The sequence below is a fragment of the Dunckerocampus dactyliophorus genome, chromosome 13 (genome assembly GCF_027744805.1).
Source record: "Dunckerocampus dactyliophorus isolate RoL2022-P2 chromosome 13, RoL_Ddac_1.1, whole genome shotgun sequence".
In the NCBI taxonomy this organism is placed as follows: domain Eukaryota; kingdom Metazoa; phylum Chordata; class Actinopteri; order Syngnathiformes; family Syngnathidae; genus Dunckerocampus; species Dunckerocampus dactyliophorus.
Window position 1 is genome coordinate 4,531,160 of NC_072831.1, and position 26,798 is coordinate 4,557,957.

At 43.8% G+C, this 26,798-nt stretch overlaps 1 protein-coding gene across 1 annotated transcript in view; it reads left to right on the forward strand.

Annotated features, from left to right (window-relative positions):
• Window positions 1-8,894: 8,894 nt before the first annotated feature.
• LOC129192432 (cGMP-dependent protein kinase 2) overlaps window positions 8,895-26,798 on the forward strand; it is a 33,474-nt gene continuing 15,570 nt past the window's right edge. Inside the window, exons 1-12 of the mRNA XM_054796468.1 lie at window positions 8,895-9,036; window positions 9,278-9,437; window positions 10,695-11,051; window positions 17,090-17,256; window positions 18,330-18,443; window positions 20,552-20,657; window positions 21,050-21,113; window positions 21,749-21,826; window positions 22,108-22,202; window positions 22,924-22,992; window positions 23,170-23,268; window positions 23,339-23,486. Coding sequence (XP_054652443.1) covers window positions 9,316-9,437; window positions 10,695-11,051; window positions 17,090-17,256; window positions 18,330-18,443; window positions 20,552-20,657; window positions 21,050-21,113; window positions 21,749-21,826; window positions 22,108-22,202; window positions 22,924-22,992; window positions 23,170-23,268; window positions 23,339-23,486 — 1,419 coding nt within the window. The 5' untranslated portion in view covers window positions 8,895-9,036; window positions 9,278-9,315. The remainder of the gene's footprint in view (window positions 9,037-9,277; window positions 9,438-10,694; window positions 11,052-17,089; window positions 17,257-18,329; window positions 18,444-20,551; window positions 20,658-21,049; window positions 21,114-21,748; window positions 21,827-22,107; window positions 22,203-22,923; window positions 22,993-23,169; window positions 23,269-23,338; window positions 23,487-26,798) is intronic.

The window sequence follows — 26,798 nt, forward strand, 5'->3', positions numbered from 1 at the left end:
ATGACAACACAACTGAACACAAAATGCAGTTTTTAAATGAAACTTTTTGTTATTAAGGGAGAAAAAAAATGCAAAGCTACATGGTCCTGTGTGAAGAAGCGATTGGCCCCTAAACCTAATAAGTGGTTGGGCCCCCCTTAGCAGCAACAACTGCAATCAAGCGTTTGTGATAACTTGCAATGAGTCTCTTACAGCGCTGTGGAGGAGTTTTGGCCCACTCATCTTTGCGCCTTTTTAAGCAGCATCTCAATAGGATTCAGGTCAGGACTTTGATTAGGCCACTCCAAGCTGCAGAACCCAAGTTGGTTTCAGCTTGAGGTCACCAACAGATGGCCGAACATTCTCCTTCAGGATTTTTTTGGTAGACAGCAGAATTCATGGTTCCATTTATCACAGCAAGTCTTCCAGGTCCTGAAGCAGCAAAACAGCCCCAGACCATCACACTACCACCACCATTTTCTACTGTTGGTATGATGTTCTTTTTCTGAAATGCGACGTTACTTTCACGCCAGATGTAATGGGACACACACCTTCCAAAAAGTTAAACTTTTGTCTCGCAAACCACAGAGTATTTTCCCAAAGGTCTTGGGGATCATCAAGATGTTTTCTGGCAAAATTTAGACGAGCCTGAATGTTCTTTTTGTTCAGCAGCGGTTTTGGTCTTGGACCTCTGCCATGCAGGCCGTTTTTGTCCAGTGTCTTTCTTATGGTGGAGTCATGAACACTGACCTTAACTGAGGCAAGTGAGGCCCGCAGGTCTTTGAATGTTGTTGTGGGGTCTTTTGTGACCTCTTGAATGAGTCGTGGCTGCGCTCTTGAGGTCATTTTGGTTGGCCGGCCACTCCTGGGAAGGTTAACCACTGTTCCATGTTTTCGCCATTTGGTGGCAGTGAGAGCAAACCACAGCTCTCACTGTGGTTTGCTGGAGTCCCAAAGCTTTAGAAATGGCTTTGTAACCTTTTCCACACTGATAGACTTACTTGAATTTTTTTTCTCCCTTAATATTAAAAAGTTTAATTTAAATACTGCAACAACACAACTGAACGCAACTGCATGTTGTGTTCAGTTGTGTTGTCATGGACTAATATTTACATTTGATGATCTGAAACATTGAAGTGTGACAAACACGCAAAAAAACAAGAAATCAGGAAAAGGCTTTTTCACACCACTTATGAATAACTACTATAAGAATGAAAACTTTATTCACAATTCACACATGGCTCAGTTTACGAACGCTTCAGACAAACTTTCACTCAAATGACTGAAGTATCAAATTACATCATGAAGAGCTGGTATCAGAAGTATCGATATTTCAGTATTCATCTGCACATCACGATCACAAACGCTCTGGGCAAAGGCTTCCTCGTCATGATACCGTACACGGATGTACTATAACGTAATGCACAGTGTTGTAAAATAACCGAGGCAAAAGTTTGGCAAACATTTTCACCAAAAACTGAGGCGTTCGAAAACCGATGTTTGACTGTAAACGTTTTAGCATATTGTTGGATTGGTTTCGCCCGTTTACAAAACTCAAAGTAACTTTGATTTTCAGTATGCAGCCCTCCGTGGAAAACGTTTGGACACCAGTGGCTTTGTGTAGGTTTCTTGATTGTACCTTTAGGTGAAGCAAATGTGCACACTTGACCTTGTGAACAATTGAACAAAAACACTGTTTGACACAAACTTTCCTGTTTCTTTGAAAAGCTAGTGCAGAGAAGCATTCCTTATGTCATGTTGACAGGCCACTGTTGTTGTTGTATGAATACCTTGGATTTACAGGATATATAAGATCATATATATTTCATCTCTAGATATTTAAATCCACAAAAAAACAGTGTAGTGTACTTATCCATTTTGAAAAAGGTAAACTGCAGTCGTTTTGATTTTAAAATGTCAGTTTGGACAATGAAATTCTTGTGTAAAAGCAGGGTATTTTAGTAGATTATTTATTCGAATTTCGTGGAACCTACATTATATGGACAAAAGTATTGGGAAACGTGGCCATCAGGCCCACTGAAACTGAAAATGGACGTAAACATACCACGGCAGTTGAAGGATTTGCAAGCTTTTGGATTCCTCCAGGACTGAACTTGTGATCGCACGTCACTGACGTTGGACTCAGGAAACTGGCCAACAAACGCCAGGCTTGTCCAAAGGTGTTTGATGAGGTGGAGAATCCTGTCTTTCTAATCCAATCGATGTTTTTTTAACCTCAGGCTGTCTTAGGTCCCGTCACATAGACACGGGCAACACACACCACTCCGGTGTTAAAAACGATCTCTGTCCACTCTTGTTTGTGGCTGGAAGAGGGCAGCCAGAAGTCTATTCGACTGTGAACGACGGAACGATAATACGGTCACGAAAAGTGGGGCTAATATGGAATATTATGTCGACAAAATGCGGTCAACCATGTACGTCGACGTTGACTTAAACAGACGTTTGTAGTAATAAGAAGACAACGATGGACCAGGACTTGTTGGTCCACATACAGCGGTGTGAAAAAGTGTTTGCCCCCTTGTTGATTTCTTATTAGTTTCATGTTTGTCACACTTAAATGTTTCAGACCGTCAAACAAATTGAAATATTTGCCAATGACAACACAACTAAACACAAAATAGAGTTTTTAAATGAAACTTTTTATTATTAAGGGAGAAAAAAAAATTCCAATCTGGCATAAAAGTAACACCACATTTCAGGAAGAGAACATCATACCAACAGTAAATGATGGTGGTGGTAGTGTGATGGTCTGGGGCTGTTTTGATGCTTCAGGACCTGGAAGACTAGAATCATGAATTCTGCTGTCTTCCAAAAAATCCTGAAGGAGAATGTCCGGCCATCTGTTGGTGACCTCAAGCTGAAACCAACTTGGGTTCTGCAGCAGGACAATGATCCAAAACACACCAGCAAGTCCTTGAATGGCTGAAGACTTTGGAGTGGCCTAGTCAAAGTCCTGACCTGAATCCTATTGAGATGCTGTGGCATTACCTTAAAAAGGTGCTTCATGCTGGAAAACCCTCCAGTGTGGCTGAATGACAACAATTCTGCAAAGATGAGTGGGCCGAAAATCTGATTTGGTCAAAGTGCCCCTTTTCTCCCTTAATAATAAAAGGTTCCATTTAAAAACTGCATTTTGTGTTCCGTTGTGTTGTCACTGACTAATATTTAAATTTGTTTGATGATCTGAAACATTTAAGTGTGACAAACATGCAAAATAAGAAATCAGGAAGGGGCCAAACACTTTTTTGACTCCACTGTAGACGGGTTGTCGACATAAACGGGTTTCTTTGAGTCACATTGTCCACATAATGTAGTTCTACAATTGACTGCACAGATGCAAAGAGAGGAGTGGATGCTTTTGTTTTGTGTTGGTTTCCTTTGTCTCTCATGACAACTTTTCTTTGTTTTTTCTTTATTGGTATTCCCATCAGTTCTCATTTGATTGTGTATGTGTACTTTATGATGCAGTTCAGTTCAGTTCGGTACCGTACAATTTTTTTTAGCATTTCCATGTGAAAGGTACCAAAAAATGGGATCTGTGCCAGACTCATGCAAGCTAGCCAACGGATTACCCTTCCAAGTTGAACTGAAACATACTCTTTTCTTGGAAACTTTATTTTCATAAGATGAATGAATGTTTGTACGGAGACATTGATTGAGAATGTGTGTTTTCTACTAATTAGTGGAACATTGTAAGATTTGCCTGTGTCCAAGGGTATGGAAAAGACGGGCCATGTATGTGTTTCAGTGCTGTCTTTCATGAAGGATTTTCACTGTCAAATCTGATTCGTGAGATTTTGTCCATAGTCGACTAATCATCAAACATTGTTCATGTTTTTTTGGAGCACAGTTAACATGGATCCCTACCAATAAAGCCTATAACACCCACAGAAAGAAGAAACAAACACGGTAGGCATGTCACACGGTCATCAAGACTGCAGTTGTACTTCCTTTCTCGGGCTCACAAAATACTTCCACACTTTGGATGATATTTTAGGAGCCATTATGAACCAATAAATCCGTACATGATTATCCTAGCGCCCACCTCAGCTCCTTTGGATTGCGCAACCGCAGCAGGTCATTTTATTCATGCGTAGAATGTGTGCACGCCATGTTCAAAATTTTAACCAACAGCGCAAAATGGAATTTTTCAACTGGTCTTAGAATTTGGATCAGGAGTGTAGGTCTCTTGTTAAACACACACCTGTCATTTTCAGTTCTTTATCAACAAAAATGAGGCTGATTTCGAATCAAAACAGGCAACGCATAACAAAAAGAAAGATACTGTATGTAAACACGTATACTCGGCCGCAGCTGTGGGTACCCCCATGTCGTCAGAATGCTACAGTGTTGATCACATGACCTTTTCATATGATTCCACTCTGAGGTTGAGAGTCGAATCAGACTTCTCTGAATTGAATTATCCAATAGTTGAGTTATGAGGCAGGTTTTCAACAAAGCACACTTTTGGGCATTTTTAAGCATGTTAATTGGTTAGTTGTTAAAAAGTAAAATAAGTAAATACATAAATAAACTTCAAATAAAGGTGATAGTAGTTATTTAATGGTCTTTAGGATTATATTTAGCATTATAATAGGTCAGTAACACATTCATCAAATATGTAATCATGAGTTGCTGCATTTCTTTCTTTTTTTAAGCACATGACTGAATTGTGTTTTGTTCAACAGCAATGGAATTTCTAAACATGAAGTGTGTCCACCGTTTGAGGTTGTTTTTTTTTTTTTTTACTTAGACTTTGTTTTGTTTTTTTTACACAGTTTGATAATAATTAAAATGACGTAACGTGGAAATGTGAGTGCTTGGTTTCCTACTGTAACAGTTCCGATGTTGATGAAAGCTCATACAGTGTTCCCTCGTTTACAGCGGCGGATAGGTTCCCAAAATAGCCCGCAATAACTCCGCAAAGTAGCCAAATGATTACATATGTTTTAAGGCTGTAAAACCCCTCCCCGTACATTTTATACACTTTTCTCAGACAGGCGTTAACATCTTCTCTCTTGGTTAAACACTCGCAAAGTTCTCATTTTGTTTGAAATTCATTTATTGCGTAATGGTGCCCTACAGCCGCGTAACTTCTGCCTTCCTTCAGCATGTCTTCCTCTACCTTTTGGATGCAGAACGTTTCGTCGACATTGCGGGTTTTGTCGGGGAGAAAACCATACAGTGTTCGGAGTCACACACAGTTAGCTTCTTCTGTTTCTTCTATTGTTTACATTATTGGCGGTTAGCAAGTAGCCCACATGGATAGCTAGTTTGCTAGCCATGACCACAACAAGAAACGGTAGGAAGGAGATTGATTGACAGTGGTCTACAGCCAATCAGGACGCAGAAGACAATGGGCGATCTAGACAAAAAGAGCGCAAATAAAGAGACACCGCCACTTTGTGCTAAAGCACGGAAGTACAACACTCAACTTCTCACAATGCAAATCTTCTTAAAGGGCCAGCGTTTATAAACTGTAAAAAAAATAATTGCACAAAAAAAAAAAACATAAGTCTTTTGCGAGTCTGCAAAAGGTGAACAGCGATAGAGCGAGGGAACACTGTACACACTCGGGAAACTTGATTTGATCCCTTGCTGCTGCTTTTATAAATTTACACCCTTGCAAAGATATGAAGTCCATCAATTTGATGCTAGCTTTATTCTAACAGAGTGACAGAATGTAAAATTCCAGAAATTCATCAAGTTCATCAAGTAATTTCTGTTTGAGTGAAGTCAGTATTTGACTGCGGTACAAAACATGGCTTAATACGTCATGGAGAAGGTCGTGTTGGCAGGCACATGCATCACACGTTGGGTTGTACACATCTCAGGAGGGATTTTGCTCAGGGAAACATCCCCAAAGCAGAATGTTTTCACCAGTAGGGATGCCGTTGTTGGACTCCTATTCAAGGGTGTAAACTTAAATGTTTCCCACTGCAGGACGGTTGCTTACTCAAGTTCAGCGATCTCGATCTTGAAGTGCCATTGCTTGTAAATAACGGACACTGGCTGGTTGTGGGGACGGCCCGAGCCAATGAAAAACAGGACGTTTGTTGCTGTGGCTCTTCCATTTTCTGCACGATGGGTCCGTTTCGACCCGGTTCCCCCCCATGCGTGCTATTCATGACAAATGGAATCAGTTGAATTGAAGCGTTAACATCACCTTTTGCAGATCAAACCCTTTTAATGCAAATTTGTCCATGAACCAAAATGTTAATGTGGTTTATGAAATGCTGAGGAATCTACTTAGATTTATATTTATGTGATGGGAATTCTGTATCCTTCAGACGAGTCAAATATGGCCAACAGGGGCATCACATGGCTTTGCATGTGATCGGATCAACTATTTTTATGTCATTTGATTTTCCTTTAGTGACATTAAGTACAATTATACTAACAATATTGTACCTTTTCCTACGCGGTTCATTAGAAAACCACCATATGAGTCAGGTGTGTGCAAAAAACCCATATATATATATAATTATTTTTTATTTTTATTTGTATTTACACAATGGCAGCTGTCATCACTGAATGCCAAACTGATGTTCCTGTGTCACAATGACAATAAAGATGCATTTTCAGGCGGTGTATTGTGACTTCTGTGTATTTAAGAGGTGACCCTAAAAGGGGTCAGCAGATAAAAAAACGGAATGTCACTCAGTCGAGCACAGGCCTCCAGATAGGCCCACCGATCACAATGACGTGCATATGACCCGTGATTGCGTGTGACTCGTGACATGCTAGGCAAGCTGTGCTTTTTGTGGTGTCATTTCCCGTTTCTGCCTGCGTTTTCTTTTTGTGCCTTATTTCATCCGCAGATTTATTTTGTTTTTTTCTGGCTAGTGCGCCAGTGTGTGCGCTTATGCGGCAAACAGCAGTCAGGACCCGTCCCCCCAACCGAAGGCGGAGGGAAACTACCCTCTCGTTCCAGCATTGAGGCCCTTAGGCGGGGAGCAACAAGAATTGCCACTCATGCCAGTCGCCACTCACTGCTGGTTGAAAAACTTGTCGAAAATGGGCTTGTTTTGCCTGTTTGTTAGTGTGGAAGCATTTGCAGCGCTGTGAAAAAGTCTTTGCCCCCTTCTTGGCTTCTTACTTTTGTCATACTTATGTTTCGGATCATCAAACAAAGTCTGTCATATCAGTCAATGACAACACAAATAAGCACAGAAGGCAGTTTTTAAATGAAACTTTTTATCATTAAGGCAGAAAAAATACAAACCTACATGGCCCTGTGTGAAAAAGTGATTGCCCCCACCGTTGCCGCCCCCAAGCCATTTCTAAAGCTTTGGGACTTTTGGTTATTATCCACAAATGGCAAAAATGCAACAGTGGTGAACCTTCCCAGGAGTGGCCGGCCAACCAAAATGACCCCAAGAGCGCAATGACAACTCATCCCAGAGGTCACAAAAGACCCCACAACAACATCCAGCACTGTTTTGCTGCTTCAGGGCGTGGCAGACTTGCTGTGTTGTGGTGTGTTGGTTGCAAACAAATCGGCTCTAGCTCTTTGAAATGAACAACAGGGGCTGGTTTACGTCATTGGGAGCCGATTAATTTTTTCCTTGTCTTTTTTCTGTTAAAGACGAATGTCATCGGTCAAGATGTGTTGCGGCGTCGCTGTATCCACACTGAGCAGGGGGCGGGGTTAAACACGCCGTGGTTCTCTTAGAGACGATTCGTTTGTGAGAAATTTGCATGAAGAGATTTGCCCTTTTTTTTACCTAATTTGTCTATTGAGATGGCCCTTTGTTTTTATAACATAACATTATATTTTAATATATTTTCGTAGCTGTTCATTGAGGTTTAAATACATTCATTTAAATAATAAACATTTCATATCGTGTTTTTTACATTGGTAATTTCTTTTTACACAATACACATAACTTAATAATAAATTAATTTAAGACAACAAAAAATCTGAGGAGCCCCTTGGGAGCCAAAAGAGCCAGCTCTCTTTAGTGACCCAATCAGAAAGAACCGGCTCTCTAAAAAGAGACGAAATTTTCAGCACTATTGCTGTGATAAATGGAACCATGAATTCTGCTGAAGGAGAATGTAAGACCATCTGTTGGTGACCTCAATCTGAAACCAACTTGGGTTCTGCAGCAGGACAATGATCCAAAACACACCAGCAAGTCCACCTCTGAATGGCTGAAGAAAAACAAAATGAAGACTTTGGAGTGGCCTAGTCAAAGTCCTGACCTGAATCCTATTGAGATGCTGTGGCATGACCTTAAAAAGGTGCTTCATGCTGGAAAACCCTCCAATGTGGCTGAATGACAACAATTCTGCAAAGATGAGTGGGCCAAAATTCCTCCACAGCGTGTAAGAGACTCATTGCAAGTTATCACAAACGCTTGATTGCAGTTGTTGCTGCTAAGGGTGGCCCAAACACTTATTAGGTTTAGGCTTTTTTTTTAGGCTTTTTCACACAGGGCCATGTAGCTTTGGATTTTTTTTCTCCATTAATAATAAAAAGTTTCATTTAAAAACTGCATTTTGTGTTCGGTTGTGTTGTCATTGACTAATATTTACATCAGTTTGACGATCTGAAACATTTAAGTGTGACAAACCCACTATGGACATTGATTATCGTGTTAAAAATCAACATTTTTATGGGCGTCTCGATTATTTGACATTCATGGGGAGTCTGAGAACTCAGGAGCTATCAGGTCAAAACGGCAAAGTAATTATCGTTTCAGTCTTTCATCCACAAACGGCGTCTATGCCTCGTGATTAAGGGGATCTACTGTACGTGCTTCCGTCAGGCCTGTTGCATTTGCAGTTGTCTGAATGTCAGACTGTGTCTCTCTCGCACACACACGCAAACACACAATGTCAAACAGCTTAAGACCATCAGGGGCTGCCAGATGCTTCACTTTGATCAGAAGCACCCTTGGTAACGCATGGAAAAAGATCCCTCCCCAGCAAACAGTGTCATTGTGCTTGTGGACGGTGGGAAGAGAAGATGCAGTCGTGTGCAGAGGTCTTGAGGGAACATGGATTAGTAGCTGTACACAAAATCTAAAGGTAATACTGAATACTATTCACTATATTCATGAATGCTAGAAATGTACAGGGTAGCCACGATGCGCATTTGTCATTTACGTCCATAGATGCATGTTTTATTGGGAAAAAGAAGAAAACTTGTCTATCCAGAGTACTTGGTTGTATTTGTAAATGGTTACTAGCATATCAATATGACCACACAATAAGACCTGCCTTTCATAGTCCACTTTGAGCATCGGCAAGATCACATTTATCTTCGCAGACAACCGCTGCTTTGACTTATCTCTGAGAACCATTCCTATGGTGGCAAACCAATGTCTGGCCATGGGCAACGGTTCAATAAAAGTCCGGCAGGCTGAGGAGAACACCTGCCTGGCCTCCATTCATGCAGACCCTCCAGGCCTGGACGCAGACATCTTGAGGTAAGTATCTTATTACGTTACATGGTTATGTAAATGAGTATTGTACCTGTCTAGGGTCGGGGTGGGCGATATTGCAAGTATTAATATCACTTTGATGCCAGTATGTTCTATACCAGTGGTTCTCATCTGGTTTGGCTAATGGACCTAACATCACCCCTTAACTCATTCAATCCCAACCATTTTTCAAAAGACGACCCCTTCAGTAGCGCCCATTTTAGACCGTTTTGACTGATCTTTCAAGGCACACAGAATATTGTGTTCTATGGTTATATAAACATGGAACCTACCAAACAAAACATTACACTTTCATCAGAAAGAAAGAAGTTTGTTTCTTTATGTTCTTTAGTAACCAGCAGTGTTATTTGTCAATATTCCAGTTGAATAAAAAGTTGAAAATAGGGATGTCCCGATTCACATTTTTTGGCTTACAATCCGATCCAATTTTTTAATACTCTTGCCGATCCGATCCGATACTGACACTTTTGTTTTTAATAATGAGCTTTTGTTACGAACATGACATTGTGGAATTGAATATGGTTATGAAAATAGCTCTTCAAAGCATTAAAAATATGCAAGCAAGGTATTGCTGAGTGTGATTTTATTACACAGCATGACCAACAATATTGTTTGGCTTTTGGAACAAACCTCTGTGAGTCAGGTCCCTAACCCAATAAAAGTCCTTCAAATAAAGGATCGAATTGGAAAAAATGGGCATGCAAAATACTTTTAGGGTCGGACCAATCATTTGACATGGTTATACATCAATTTGTGATGTGATTTAGAAAAAATAAAGTCGTAATTTATTGACAATCCCTAATGAAAACCAACCAGTGGTTAGAGCAGCACTTCCCGTGTGAGCAGTGGCGGAGCCGGAAGTTTTTCATTGAGGTGGCCAAAGTGGCAATAAGTCGATACCTGAAATGTCTAGCGGGCCAATGGGGTGGCCGGAGATTTACTGGCCACCACGTAGCTGCGTGTGAGCTCCCCACACCATATCATAATTCTGACCACTAGTGATCACAATACTAATTGTCTTTCAGTATTTTTGGACTCATAATAATCCATAGTAACCATTTATTAGGGACGGCTGAATTCAAGTACTGGTTCTCCACATAATCGGGTATCTGAATTGAAGTGTTGCATTTGGTATTTAGTGGATCACTGTTGCTTTCTGCTTCGTTTGACATTCATGTTTGTGTTGTGAGTGCACTGCCCAGTTGGTCCATACGGTTTCTAATTTAAATTTGTCATCCCAAGGATGCGAATCACCTATCTGGAGGGGAAGCTCACACAGAGAGACCAGGAGTTAAAGGCCCAAGAGCTTCAGTTGCAGCATCTCCAGAAAGAGTTGGAGGCCAAGGTCTCCCAGATTGACAAATTGCAGGATGCCATTGGGTACAACAACAGTTTGGGCTGTTCGCCACCAGGGATTAGTCCACGCCGCTTCAGTGTCATCAACCAGGGTCCCGGTCATTTCCATAGGGTGGCGATGGAGGTCCACCGAAGGCTCAAAGCTAAGGAAGGTGTCTCTGCTGAACCTACTTCTGAGAACTTCTGTGGGGGGCTGAGGCCTACACACATTTCTACGGTACTACCCATCCAGAAAGATTCAGAGTAAGTTGATACCACAGAGTCGTTGTGAAATATTCACCATTGCAACGTTCAACCACAATTTGTATGTGCAGTCAGTGGTGGGCAATACATTAGGTACCTGGGCCTTCAGTGGGGACTCAAGCAGCCCAATCCCCTTAATACCACCACTATAATGCCCATTCTATCCGCTTATCCTGGGGGCAGCAGTCTTAGTCGGGATCCAGACTTCCTGGTCCCCGACCACCTCCTCCAGCTCCACCGGGAGGACACCAAGGCGTTCCCAGGCCAGCTGTGAGACATAATCCCTCCAGCGTGTCCTAGGTCTGCCTCGGGGCCTTCTCCCAGCTGGGCATGCCCGGAACACCTCATACGGAGGCGTCCGGGAGGCATCCAGGCTAGATGCCCAAGCCACCTCAACTGGCTCCTCTCCATGTGAAGGAGCAGCGGCTCTACTCTGAGCTCCTCCCAGAGAACCGAGCTCCTCACCCTGTCTCTTAGGGTGAGTCCAGACACCCTGCGGAGAAAACCCATTTCAGCCGCTTGTATCTCGTTCTTTCGGTCACGACCCAAAGCTTGTGACCATAGGTGAGGGTGCGAACGTAGATTGAAAGGTAAATTGAGAGCTTTGCCTTCCGGCTCAGCTCTCTCTTCACCACGAGGGTGCGACCGCATGTCTGCAGACGCTGAACCAATCCGCCTGTCGACCTCACGCTCCAATCATTATCATGTCATCAATAATATCCTAAAACGCAATGCAGTAATCCCTCGTTTATCGTGGTTAATTGGTTCCAGGCCCAACCATGATAAGTGAATTTCTGTGAAGTAGGCGTTCCTTATTTATAAATGGAACATTTTTGTATTTAGAGCACAGAAAACCTCTCTACAAAAAACTGCATCTGAGCTTTGTGATGTACAGCAGGTGAAAAAGCGTATTAGAATTATGAACTTTGCTCTTTTTTTCACATTTTTGATGTTGGTTGGGGGTTTTTTTTCAGTTTTGTCTCGTAAAATTGTGACTTTTTTTCTCATCAGAACGACTTTTTTTCAAAATATTTTGACTGCGTTTTTGTAAAATGATGGCTGTTTTTTTTCCATTTCTGCTGTTGTTTTTTGAATTTTACACCGATTCAACTTTTTTCCCTTAAATTTGCTTCTCATGATATGACTTTATTATTCCCATAATATGATAACTTTTTCCATAGCCTAATTTTCCAAAAATTACAAATTTATTTTGTTTTGTTTCTTTAAAAAAAAGTCTTCTTTCTTTAACATTTCAATTTGTAAAATTATGACTTTTTCTCATTAAATGGCAACTTTTATCTCTTATTACTTTTACTTTATTCTTTTAAAATGACTGCTGTTTTTTCATTTTTTGTTGTTTTTTTGCTAAATTATTTTAGAATGTGCCGTGGGCCAATAAAAAACAGCCCCAGGCCGCACTTTGGACGACTCATTGATAGTCTGTGAGGCAATACGTTCGATGATAGCCAACATTAGTAGGTAAACTTTGCCAAATCTGTATCATTAGCTGACAACACACATGAGCTTGTGTGTCAGATAGGAATTAGCACTGCATTAGCGCCAGCACTATAGAGCATTATAGCAGGAGTAATGTGAGCTGACTTACTGCCACGCTTTTCCACGGTTGAACATCTTGTGGGTTTTTGACTTCTTATTTCCGTGAAGCTCCGCGTGGGCCCTCCACACCTGGAACTTAAAAAAATATATTTTTTTGTAAATTGTAAATATTTCAACATCCGAGCACACATCCTTGCCTTTAATGTTATTTTTAACATTGGCCTGGAAATAACAAGATTAACGTGTGTTTTGAGCACTTTAAAGCGCTTTCCTTTTTAGGCCCTACCGAGTCGATGGAAAGCGGGTGGCAGTCGTCCTATACACGTTGTCATACAAGCATTTCAACAACCCAAATGTTGTATGTTTGCCATAAGATGAAAAGAACCAAACCTCCCCCCACTCTCCTCATGCAGATCTGACAGGAAGCATTACCCTGGCAGGAACAAAAAGCTGCAGGATTTAAATGCTGATAGACTCATTATGGGCTTCATTACGCAACCCGTGTTGCTTCGCTTGCCCACAGCACGCCAATCAATCCGCCAGCTGCTTTTCACTCTGAATACGCCAAACACATCGTCTGTGTGATATGGAAATGAACAAATGTACACACACACACCCCACCCCTCCCTATTTAAGAGCATACCACGCTATCGTGCCTGGCCCCTCTTTACTACGAGTGCACTGATCCACGCCCAAATACGGCACATCATTGTGTCCGACTATCATAATGTGATCGATTATTAGCAAAGGTAGCAAAGACAGATTTTGAGTCATATTAACTTGCAACAACTACTGTTGTGTGACGTTGTGTGTTGGGTGACGGGCCAGACCAAGAGTGATTCAGAAGACCCGTATGAATAAACACACGAGGAGAGACCGCACCTCGCCCGGAAGTGGGATAGTGGGGCCTCACCCTGGAGCCAGGCCTGGGGGAGGAACGGCCTCCCCGATTTGAACCCGTGCGGTGTGATGTTGTTAGACTTCTGTGCGAACCACAGTTTGTCCATCACAAACACCATGTTCCAGCATAAGGATGTCCATAAGTGCACATGGCACCAGGACACCCTAGGCCGCAGGTCTATGATCGACTTTGTAGTCGTATCATCAGACCTGCGTCCGCATGTTTTGGACACACGGGTAAAGAGAGGGGCTGAGCTGTCAACTGATCACCACCTGGTGATGAGTTGGATTAGATGGCGGGGGAGGATGCCGGACAGACCCGGGAGACCCAAACGTGTAGTGAGGGTGTGCTGGGAACGTTTGGCAGAGTCTCCTGTTCGTCGAGTCTTCAGCTCTCACCTCCGGCAGAGCTTCTCCTGCATCCCCTGGGAGGATGAGGATATCGAGTCCGAATGGGCTCTATTCCGTGCCTCCATTGCTGAGGCAGCCGATCGGAGCTGCGGCCGCAAGGTGGTCGGTGCCAGTCGTGGCGGCAAGCCCCGAACCCGATGGTGGACACCAGAGGTCAGGGCTGCCGTCAAGCTGAAGAAGGAGTCCTATCGAGCATGGATGGCTTGTGGGACTCCTGAAGCAGCTGACGGGTACCGGCGGGCCAAGCGGCACACGGCTTCGGCGGTGGTCGAGGCAAAAACTCGGGTGTGGGAGGAGTTCCTTAGGAGTTCGGGTGTGGAACACGACTTTCGGTCGGCCTCGAAGAGGTTCTGGCAAACCGTCCGGCGCCTCAGAAAGGGGAAGCAGTGCCCGGTCCACACTGTTTACAGTGGGGACGGGAGCCTGCTGACCTCGACTGAGGATATAGTTGGGCGGTGGAAGGAATACTTTGAGGCCCTTCTCAATCCCACTGACATACCTTCCATTGAGGAAGCAGAGGCTGAGGATACGAACGCGGACAGTTCCATCACCGTGGCTGAGGTATCTGGGGTAGTCAAAATGCTCCCCAGTGGCAAAGCTCCGGGGGTGGACGAGTTTTGCCCTGAATTCCTCAAGGCTCTGGATGTTGCGGGACTGTCTTGGCTGACACGTCTCTTCAACATTGCGTGGAAGTCGGGAACAGTAACTCTGGATTGGCAGACTGGGGTGGTGGTCCCCCTTTTCAAGAAGGGTGACCGGAGGGTGTGTTCCAACTATAGGGGGATCACACTCCTCAGCCTCCCTGGGAAAGTCTATTCCTGGGTGCTGGAGAGAAGAGTACGACCGTTAATCGAACCTCGGCTACAGGAGGTGCAATGTGGTTTTTGTCCTGGTCGCGGAACACTGGCTCTACACCCTTGCAAGGGTCCTGGAGGGTACTTGGGAGTTTGCCCAACCGGTCTACATGTGCTTTGTGGACCTGGAAAAGGCATTCGACCGTGTCCCTCGCGGTGTCCTGTGGGGGGTGCTCCGGGACTATGGGATTGGTGGCGCGCTACTACGTGCCATTCAGTCCTTGTACAACCGGAGTAGGAGCCTGGTTCGCATTGCCAGTAGTAAGTCAAACCTGTTTCCGGTGAACATTGGCCTCCGCCAAGGCTGCCCTTTGTCACCGATTCTGTTCATAATTTTCATGGACAGAATTTCTAGGCGCAGCCAAGGTGTCGAGGGAGTCCAGTTTGGGGGCACTAGGATCTCATCTCTGCTATTTGCAGACGATGTGGTCCTGATGGCCTCATCGGGCTGTGACCTGCAGCGTTTACTGGGACGGTTTGCATCTGAGTGTGAAGCTTCGGGGATGAGACTCAGCACCTCCAAATCAGAGGCCATGGTTCTCAGTCGGAAAAGGGTGTATTGCTCCCTCCGGGTTGAGAATGAGGTCCTGCCCCAGGTGGAGGAGTTCAAGTATCTCGGGGTCTTGTTCACGAGTGAGGGAAGGTTGGAGCGTGAGGTCGATAGGCAGATCGGCGCAGCGTCTGCAGTAATGCGGTCGCTCTACCGGACCATCGTGGTGAAGAGAGAGCTGAGCCAGAAGGCAAAGCTCTCAATTTAACGTTCCATCTATGTTCCCACCCTCACCTGTGGTCATGAGCTTTGGGTCATGACCGAAAGAACGAGATCGTGGATACAAGCGGCTGAAATGAGTTTTCTTCGTAGGGTAGCGGGACTAACCCTAAGAGACAGGGTGAGGAGCTCGGTTATCCGGGAGGAGCTCAGAGTAGAGCCGCTGTTCCTTCACATCGAGAGGAGCCAGCTGAGGTGGCTCGGGCATCTAGTCCTGCCTCCCGGACGCCTCCCTGGTGAGGTGTTTCGGGCATGCCCAGCCGGGAGAAGGCCCCGGGGAAGACCTAGGACACGCTGGAGGGATTATGTCTCACAGCTGGCCTGGGAACGCCTTGGTGTCCTCCCGGTGGAGCTGGAGGAGGTGGTCGGGGACCGGGAAGTCTGGGCTTCCCTACTGAGACTGCTGCCCCCGCGACCCGGACCCGGATAAGCGGAGGAAAATGGAATGGAATGGAATGGAACTACTGTTGTGTGCTCAAGCACATCACTGCGCTCTGTCACTCCCTCTCCCTTCTGCACGTGGCTCACTCAACCTTTGCTAGCACGGCGAGGGGAGCCGGTGTACTGGTATCTCCGACCAGGTTTTGGGGACTGGACTCTTGGCTGGAGCTTGTGGATTGCTGCCTGGAGGGCGGCGAGGCGTACGGGCGTGTCCAGTGGTCAAAATGTGTGCATGTTGGGAGGGGAGGGCGCTAATGTAATAACATTTTTTTCTTACATTCTTGCGATCGACCAGCAAAGTCCCAAAGATCGACCAGTAGCTCGCGATCGACAGGTTGGTGACCCCATCCTAGAAGATGATTCGCCTCTCATCCGAGCAGGCTTCATTGGTTCATGCTTAAAGACTAGGCGGGACTAACGCTAGTCAGACTAGATAGGACAGCTCTAGTCTGAGAATGTGGTGCAAGATCCAGTCTGTTTATCCACTAAAGCAGGAGGCTTGTCCAGACAGGCATGGTTACCGCTTCTGTGGTGTCAAATGACAGTCGTTAGGATACAATGGAGTAGGGCCTGTGCCTGCCAACAATGGTCGTTTGGGTAATGACGGTCATGGTCCACCTGAAACCAGCGTGGCTGTGCCTTGTTTAGTTGCTAGAGGCTAAATGATTGAATCTTTTAGGAAGGGATGAAAGGACAGCAATGCATGAGATGACTTCTCAACCTTAACGTAGATGGCTTCCCTGACTCCTCTTTCAAATCGTCAGTTGCAATCGATTCAGTGCCCTGAGAATATAATGACTTGGATGGATTGCACGCCGGAAGCCAGACGCCAGAAGCACCCCCAGCGACACACATGTTAAGAGTTAGAGAAACATGAGTGACCCCCAGTTAAGTTGGGTTTGAGAGCCCTGGTCTGGTGGTCTCGCCCCACAGCCCATGTAGCTGGAAGCAGGAGAGCGCCATGAGAGAACCCACATAAACACAGGGAAGAGCCTGAAAACTCCGCACAGATTCCCACCTTCTTGCTGTCGTTTACTAGCGTTACAACTTGCAAACATCTGCAAACCTTTAGCACTTTCAGCTTGTGCTTCTTCTTTCCATTGCAGAACAACAAAGATGTTGAACGATGCCATCATGAACAACGACTTTCTGAAAAGACTCGAGCCACAACACTTGAGGGAGATGGTGGAGTGCATGTATGAGAAGGTTTACACCAAAGGACAGCTCGTCATTCAGGAGGGCGAATGTGGAAACTACCTCTACGTACTAGCAGGTCGGCTCACTAGATTCACATGGGGCGAAGATGATGAGGATACTGTATGTGCGAGTATTTGTTATACTGACAAAAGATGATTGGATAACACAACGGCAGGATTTTATCTTTTAATGCTGATTAATTAGTTGAACCATCCTCAAGCCTTTACGTCATTTTAAGAAACATTTTGACATTCTTAATGGCCTTTGGTCGGGATTAACATAACTGCCAGAGTCTCACTGCTTTGAACGTGACAGCCGCTTATATTACACAGCTTCCCGTGTGTGTTCTTCTTGTAGTCTGATAACAATAAATAGCAACAAATAATATATACACTAGGTCCCCAACTTACCAACACCTGACTAGCGAACACTCGCGGATACGAACACAAGCCGACTGGTCTATATTTTATTTTATTTTGCCTTGTAGTCGCTCAATCAGTATTCATACTGCTACTGTACATGCTTGACCAGTAGAGGGCACTGTGACACTGCTAATGGGACCAACACAGTAAGAGTTAGACGCTGGGGAGATAAAGCTAAATGGAAAGCTAAATGATACAACCCGGACAGAGCGTGTGATTAAAGTTTATGAAGAGTTAATAGGCCTGCTTAATTCTACACCACCCACAGAACACTACCTCTTTTAGAAGAGTCTAACCACAACGACCATTTGTCCTTTTTTTCAATAACTCCTCCTCCAACTCCACCACAACGACGTATGCTCGACCACTCCTCTTCAAAGGTAAATAACATTTATCATTACGTATTATTATATCACTTTTATTATTGTTTTTTCATTAATTATCCTCGTTTAATATTACTACTGCATCCAAACTCATATTTACACACATACACATATACTGTATATGTATACACGTACATGTAGTACCTATATCATTGGTAATATTACCTTTTCCCATACTTAAGAACAATTCAACATAAAAACGGTCATCTGGAACCAATTGTGTTCGTAAGTTGGGGACTTAGTGTAATGATAATGATAAAAGTGAGAATTGGGCATGGTTAACACGAGGGAAGAAGTACAATGAATGTGAGAAAAGAAGTTGTTTTGTATGTTGTACCTTTCAGACGGCTTGCTGGAAGTCATCCAGAGTGGGAAGTTGCTTGGTGAGATGCGTCCAGGAACAGCGTTTGGAGAACTGGCAATACTGTATAACTGTAAGAGAACAGCCACTGTAAAAGGTCAGTGACAACAATAACCTGCTTTCGAACACCACACCACAGCTGCTGTGTTTTCCACTATTTATGCCCTTTTGCAGCCAAATATCAGCAAAATATTATGTGAAGTCAGGTGTACACATGACTAGAAAATACAGTCATCTCTCGCTATATCGGGTTTTTTAAAAAATAATTAAATAATAAATGATGCCTGTTTCGTGGATGACTCTGGCCTATTATTAGTCCAAAAATATTGAAAGACGAGTTATGTGTAGTATTGTGGTCACTAGGCATCAGCAATGTGATGACATATGATGTTAGATGACATTACCTTTCACACTGTATGGAGAGTGGCTACTGAGTCAGCAGTCAAACAGACATACTATGGCTGATATCGAGCGGAAAAAAAGATCCCCCCTCATTCCGTGTGGAAGTGGTACGTTTTTGGCATCATTGTTCTTCTCCCCGGCTCCGTTTGAAACACTTTCTTAAATTTAGCGTCAGTAAATTAGAGAGGATAGCAAGTTAGCTCGGTAGCTTGCTATGCTAGCGGCGGCCGTCTGTTATGTCCCTTCAATGATCCCGTAGCCTGGGCAATGTGATGTGAACAAAGAATAATGGAAATAGTGGAAACGTGACTATTGTGGTGTTATTTCATTTCTACAGGACTCTAACAATGTTAAACCCCGCATTTAGAAAGTCCTAAACGGGTTTTCTATGCTCTACTCAGAAAATATTCTGTTTATTACCGCCGCCAAGGAGGTTCTGTTTTTTCAGGCGTTTTTGTTTGTGTTCAAAATAACTTGAAAAGTACTGAATGGATTTGGAGGAAATTTTCAGGAATTGTCGGAAATGGGATATGGAAGAAGTGATTACATGTTGGGGGTGATCCGGATCACCGTCTGGAGCCAGGAATTTTTTAAAAGGATTTTAAAGGAAAGATTCTTTAACATTGTGAGATAGGACCATTTTCAACATTTGTGCATATAACTTCACAAAAAATGGTCAGGGCACTTGAAAAAAAAGTTCAGGACGAGTTTCCATTAGGTTCTACATAATATCAAAGCCTGATCCACGTTATGGAATAATTCCGTCTGCTATGATCCAGAATATGAAAAAATAAGGGACCTTTTTTCATCACAGCAAGACGACAAATGAAGCTATAAACATGCAACAAACACCGCTATATAAAGCCAAGACACTGTGGAATCTGGAGTGTGCCAACGGATTTGTTGTATCTTCGAAAGCCACGGAGCTACGATCCAGAAGAAAACCATCACGAAAAATTACATTTTTGTGAATAAATACTGAACTAATATTGATATCATTACGAATCCAATTACTCATGGTATGTTTTCATGGTTAAGGAATCTAATATGTAGATAAAATAAATATAGGACTAATATTTATGGTGTCAATCACGATAAGGGGGGAACTATGGTGCTTGGCGTAGGTGTGCGCTCTCTGAGTGCTTTTCTAGTTTATATTGAATTTACTTATTGCGGTCAGGTCTGTAACCAATTTACCACGATAAATGAGGGACGGCTGTATTGATAATTATTTGTTTCTTGTAAAACTGACCAAAAGGTATGAATTAATCATTTCAGTTTTCAATTACGTCAGTGAATGATCTTCTCCAAACACCTGAGCGGTGTGAATTCTGTTGAAGATTCTGTATAATCCTGCCAGTGGTTGGGACGCCAGACACAGAGGCAAAGGCAACGCTACAAAAAGTACAAACAAAGCCTTTTCATGTACGCTCCATCAGCAGATGTCTGCAAGGTAGAAAAAACAAAAAACAGGGACAAAAGGTGACGGTTCGTAGCTAAAGCATTGTGCAACAAATCTGACTAGACACAGCTCAAACCAAAAAGGGGCAGCTGGGACGGAACAACAAGGCAAGGTAGGAAGATGCAGCCAAGATAGATCATTCTTAACCATAGCAGAAAGGGGTACGAGCAAATGACAGCTAGATGATAAAAAACACGCGCCTGTTGTAAAAACGTTATATGCAGGTGCGCCTCACTGAAAAACAATGGGAGGCATTGTTGATTGTTCAGAATGTCCCTCGTTAATTGGAAGAGGGCTATCAATTATCTCACTATGATCTTTTAATTCCATCACTCACATAGCCGTTACCCAGTCCCACATCTGGGCCTTGGACCGTCGGACCTTCCAGGTTATCATGATGCGGACTGCACAAGCACAGCATGAGGAATATTTCAGCTTCTTGAGCAGGTGAGGAACCCTCACAGTCAAAAACAAAATGCACTACTTTAATTTGCAAATAGTCCAATGATCCTGATGTAGAGTTAGGTCATAATGTTTACGAACGTCTCTACACACCATCATGGGCCATGTAGGTTTGGATTTTTTTCTCCCTTAATAACAACAAGTTTCATTTCAAAAGTGCGCTTTGTGTTCAGTTGTGTTGTCATTGACTGATATTTCAATTTGTTAGATGATCTGAAACATTTAAACGTGACAAACACTATCAGCAGCTATCACTTATGTCAACATAAATGGCTGTCGACATAATTCGAGGGGCGTCGATTTAAACGGGTTCCACTGTGATCAGGTTCCAAAGAAATTGGTTAGGTTTTTGTCCTAAATTTCTGTTTCTTTGCAAGTGTGTCCCTACTTCGAGAACTGCCTGAAGAGAAACTTGCCAAGATTGTTGATTGTCTTGAAATTGTGAGTCTTTCTTATAATTTCACTTGAATTTATTGTCTTCTCTATACGTCTGTGTAGGCTCTCAGTCGTACAGGAGTTGTCCATCGAGGGAAAGGCTTTTTGAGACGTCATCTGTACTTCTGTGAAGAAGGTGTCGGACGTTTCGCTCCTCATCCGAAGAGCTTTGTCAGCGAACTAATAAGTGCTGGTAGCCTAGGCCTTAAATACAGTAAGAGTGGGCGGAATTGGTGTGCCAACACCCTCCTCCTATTGGTTCCTTACACTAAGCCTGGGCGGAGTAGTGGTATAATCCTCTCCTGCCATTAGCACCTCCGATAAAAGGGAAGTGTCGCTCCCTGAGTTGGGTATGAACGACTCTGATACTGGCTCGTACTACTCCGCCCAGTCTTAGTGTAAGGAACCAATAGAAGGAAGGTGTTGGCACACCAATTCCGCCCACTCTTATTGTATTTAAGGCCTAGGCTACCAGCACTTATTAGTTCGCTGACGAAGCTCTTCGGATGAGGAGTGAAACGTCCGACACCTTCTTCACAGAAGTACAGATGACGTCTGAAGAAGCCTTTCCCTCGATGTCTTCTCTATAGTTTCCGGTGTGAAATAAAGAATGAATAATCTTTTTTTTTTTTTTTTTGCAGGACTATTTTGAGAAAGGAGAGTACATTATTCGTGAAGGTGAAGAGGGGAACACTTTCTTTATCATAGCAAAAGGAGAAGTAAGTCTAATAAGTCTTTGTAGCCATAACCTTACTGCTGTGAATTCTGTTGCAAGGTAGCGTCATGGAAAAGTCAAAGTATTACAGCACTGAACTTTAGAGTCTCAATGACAGAACAAACTGTTTAACTGGGGCCACTTGTAGTGTTCCACACCATGTCAGACCACAGGAATGAAATGTAACCTGCCAAAAGCAAGGTGCTTTCAGCCCTTCCAGATAGTGCTGCATGTTATTTCTTGAAAAGTGACACATTTGGAAAAATGCATGTTGGCTGTTTGAAGGTGATCGTTACCCAAAGCACAGAGGGCTTTTCTGAGCCTCAGGAAATCAAGACCCTCGGAGTCGGAGACTACTTTGGAGAGAAAGCGCTCATCAGGTATGTGAACAGGTCTTTTTGCAGTCCTTTACAAATATAGGATGGTCTTTATGGTACTGTTACTGTCATACAGATTCTTACTAAGCTTCACGCTGTCAGGATTTTGGGGGGCAACACTGTCCCAGTAGAACCACAGTGTCTCCAGTGGGGATGCTCTCCAGCACTCCACTGATGGGCCTCAAGAAGGTTTAGTACTCTGAGCTGCCTTTTGGTGCATATGCACAGACGGCAGTCAGGAGCTTTTACCCCACCTGAAGTAACGTAACCCTGTTGTCCGCTGGGGTAAAAATCAATTACCGTAACTAACTGAACTTAGCAGGTTTGGAGAAGATGGCCACCTCACACTGACTCTTGGCATTGTACAAGGTTTGTTCCTTGGAAGAGTTTTTCCTTGCCTCCATCGCCAAAGTGCTTGCTCAGGTGGAGGTGTTTTTAAATACGTGGTGCTGGATAGGTCAGGCAAAAAGGCCTCAGCGTTGCTTTCACTTTGGCTTCATGAAGATTTTGTGATTATTTTTAGCATTATTTACAAAATAACAAGTGGTGTTATGCAAAGAACTTCTGTGGTGGGTTTCCTCTACCAATGTATTAGGGACGATCTGTGAAGCGTTTGCTCGGGTGGGTTTCCTCCAGGTTCCTCCCCCAAAAATGTATGTGAAATTGTTGGATGGGTCTAACTTGGCATTATGGCTGCTTGAGACTGCATCCTCTACCCTTCCAGTGAAGATCTTCGCTCAGCCAACATCATCTGCAATGAAGATGGCACACAATGTCTGGTGGTGGACAGAGAGTGAGTCGCCATGCATCCTAAAAGATGCCCAATATCTTGTATAGTACATTCCTGATCAAAATGTGAAGACCAGTTGAAAACATTGCAACAATTTACATTTTGCATTGTTGGATCTTCAGTAGGTTCTAAGGAAAGCTTAGTTTAAGTAGAGCGACATTTATTTTGCTTTTTCCCCAGTAACTTTAACCAGATGGTGGGAACCTATGAGGAACTTCAGGCCTACTTGAAGGAATATATAGAAGAACTTTCCAGGAGTGATGAGAGGAGGAATGCCCTGTGAGTGCAAGTGGACACAGTCTTTATCATAGGAAATTGTTTTAATATCATTTTATACCTCCTGTCTCAGGCCTCATTCGCCACACGTTGATTCCACTGATGCCCAAGAGCTGATACGTTTAAAGGAGAAAGTTATGCTTCTGCCACATAATCAGCCTTTCCATGATCTGCAGGTCATAGCGACACTGGGCATGGGCGGATTTGGACGAGTGGAGCTGGTGAGCCGTCATTTTTTGTTGTACTATTGGTACGAGCACTTCTACTGATTCGAACCATCCACATGTGACTACTTACAGACCTGCCAACATTGGGCCTCATTCATGAAACGTTCTTACGCACAACTGTGTTCTTAAAGCTTTCTTACAAAGATTTTTGGCATTCACGAAACGTGTTCTTAAATCACAGTTCTTAGATCTAAGAACAAATTCTACGAACGCTCAGGAGGACTCTTACGCACAAGCAAAGCTTGCACTTTCAATGCGCAATCGCCCTCATGATGGATTTTGCAACCTGATCCCAAAAAATGTAGTGCAAATAAAATATCCCAACAATTATTTATCATCAAAACAACTAAAATATACTCCATGGATAAATATATATTCAAATCCCAATTCATCAAAAAAAAAGGCTGGCTGGACGTGCGCTGCACAGAGAGAGAATGTAAAGGGACCATTAGATTTATTTGAGATTCAAGAGATTCAAGATTCAAGAGAGTTTTATTGTCATGTGAATAGTAAAACAGGCAGTTATACTATCCAATGAAAATCTTATTCTGTTCATTCTCCCAAGAAAAGAAAGAAAACACAAGAAAGAAAAAGAATAAGAACATAAGAAACATAAACATATATACCAATAAATTAAGCAACAACAAAAAGAAGAGACATTCATACAAATAAATATACAAATAAATAAGTAAATAAATAAATAAATAAAGTGCTATGAGTGTGTGTTGCGTGCGGCGTGTGTGAGTGCTTCGTTGAGAAGCCTGATGGCCTGTGGGTAAAAGCTGTTTGCCAGCCTTGTGGTCCTGGACTTCAAACTCCTGTAGCGTCTGCCTGACGGTAGGAGTGTGAATAATGAGTGTTGTGGATGTGTGCTGTCCTTGATGAGGTTGTGTGTTCTGCGTAGGACTCTAGATTTATAAATGTCTTGCAGTGAGGGGAGGGCTGCCCCAACAATGTTCTGTGAGGTCTTGATCACCCGCTGGAGTGCCTTCCTATCACGTGTTGTACAGTTACCGTACCAAACAGTGATGGAGGCGGTAAGGACACTTTCCATAGTGCATCTGTAGAAGCAACTCAGGATTGTGGTGGACATGCCAAATTTCCTCAGTCTTCTCAGGAAGTACAGTCTCCTTTGGGACTTCTTCAGAATTTGTTGGGTGTTGTGAGACCAGGTGAGGTCCTCGCTGATGTGTGTGCCAAGGAACTTGAAGGTTTTCACCCTCTCCACCTCAGTCTCATCAATAAACAGGGGTTTATGCAACTCCTTTTCCCTTGTTCTTGGGTCAATGATCATCTCTTTAGTCTTATCTGTATTGAGAAGGAGATTGTTATCATAACACCAAGCTATGAGGTCCGCCACCTCTCTTCTGTATGATGTTTCAACACCACCAGTGATCAGTCCGATGACTGTAGTGTCATCCGCAAATTTAATGATGCTGGTGTTGTTCTGGGAGGCCACGCAATCGTAGGTGAAGAGCGTGTAGAGGAGCGGACTCAGCACACACCCCTGTGGGGTCCCAGTGCTCACAATTCTTGAGCTGGATGTGCGATTGTGGACTCTGACTGACTGGGGTCTGCCTGTGAGAAAGTTAAACACACAGTTACAGAGGGAGGAAGACAGGCCAAGTGTGAGGAGCTTATTTGTGAGTTTGTGGGGGCTGACTGTATTAAAAGCAGAGCTATAGTCTATAAATAGCATTCTGACGTATGTGTCCTGGCCCTGTAGGTGAGAAAGGGCTGTGTGGATGGCAGTGTTGACTGCATCATCCGTGGACCGGTTCTGGCGATATGCAAACTGTAGAGGGTCCACAGTTGCCGCCGGGATGCTCTTTTTGATGTGGGTCATGACTATTCTTTCAAAGCACTTCATAACAATAGGAGTGAGTGCTATAGGGCAATAGTCATTCAAGAGCAGGTCACATTGCTTTTCTTGGGTACGGGCACTATGGTGGTGGACTTAAAGCAGGTCGGTACAGATGCTTGTGCAAGCGACAGGTTAAATATGTCAGCAAGCACATCAGCTAGCTCTGATGAGCAAACCGAAGTGCACGTCCTGAGATGTTGTCTGGGCCTGCTGCCTTTCGTGTGTTTGTTTTGTTCAGAACCCTGCGCACATCAGCTGATGTCACCATGAGAGGTGCGTCCTGTGTGCTCCCCAGGTTCAGCCACCCTCTCTGCTCATCAGGAGTTTGGGTGTCAAAGCGGGCATAGAACTCATTCAGCTCATCTGGAAGTGTGGTTTGGCTGGACGTGGCTACGCTACTCTGCTGTCGATAGTCTGTGATGTGCTGGAGCCCCGCCCACATGCGCCGAGGGTCTGAGGTGGAATAGTAGCCCTCCAGTTTCTGTCTGTACTGTCTTTTGGCCTCTCTTATGGACCTCCTCAGGTCATATCTGGCCTTTTTGTAGTCATCAGCGGTGCCCATGACAAATGCAGTCGAACGAGCACGTAGCTTAGCCTTTACATCACAGTTCATCCACTGTTTTTGGTTAGGGTATTTTCTGTAATACTTGGTGGTGGTAACAGTCTCTATGCATGTACTAATGTAGCCAGTAACAGCGGAAGCATATTCATCCAAATCAGCAGTACAATCTTCCCTCCCCGCTGCAGTTTTAAACACATCCCAGTTTGTGCAGCCAAAGCAGTCCTGAAGTACTTGATCAGTTTCTTCATTCCACACTTTAACTGCTGTACTTACAGGGGGAGCTTTTTTAAGAAGTTGTCTGTATGTTGGATAAAGGAATATGGAGATGTGGTCAGCCTTTCCAAAGTGGGGTCTTGGAACAGCCTTCAAAGCACCTTTCATGTTGCTGTAGACTTGGTCCAGGATGCTATTTTCCCTTGTGGGAAAGCTCACATGCTGGTAATATTTGGGGAGGACAGTCCTGAGGTTGCAGTGGTTGAACTCGCCAGATATAATGAATACAGCGTCTGGGTGTTTGGTCTCGTGTTTATCAATGATGTCATGCAGGAGGCCTAGTGCGTTAGCAGTGTTAGCTCGTGGTGGGATGTAAACAGCAGTTAAATACACATGAGGCAAATAAAAAGGTCTGCATTTCACCATCAGCAGCTCAATGTCCTGCGAGCAGTGCTTTTCCATCGTCTGTACGTCTGTGCACCACCGTTTGTTTACGTAAACACAGACACCGCCACCTCTGTGTTTACCAGACGCTAAAGTCCGATCTCCCCGGTAAGCAGCAAATGTTTCCAACTGGATCGCCGAGTCCGGTATATCCTCCATCAGCCAGGTTTCTGTGAAGGTGAGGACACAGCATTTCCTGATCTCACGTTGAGCTGTAATCCTT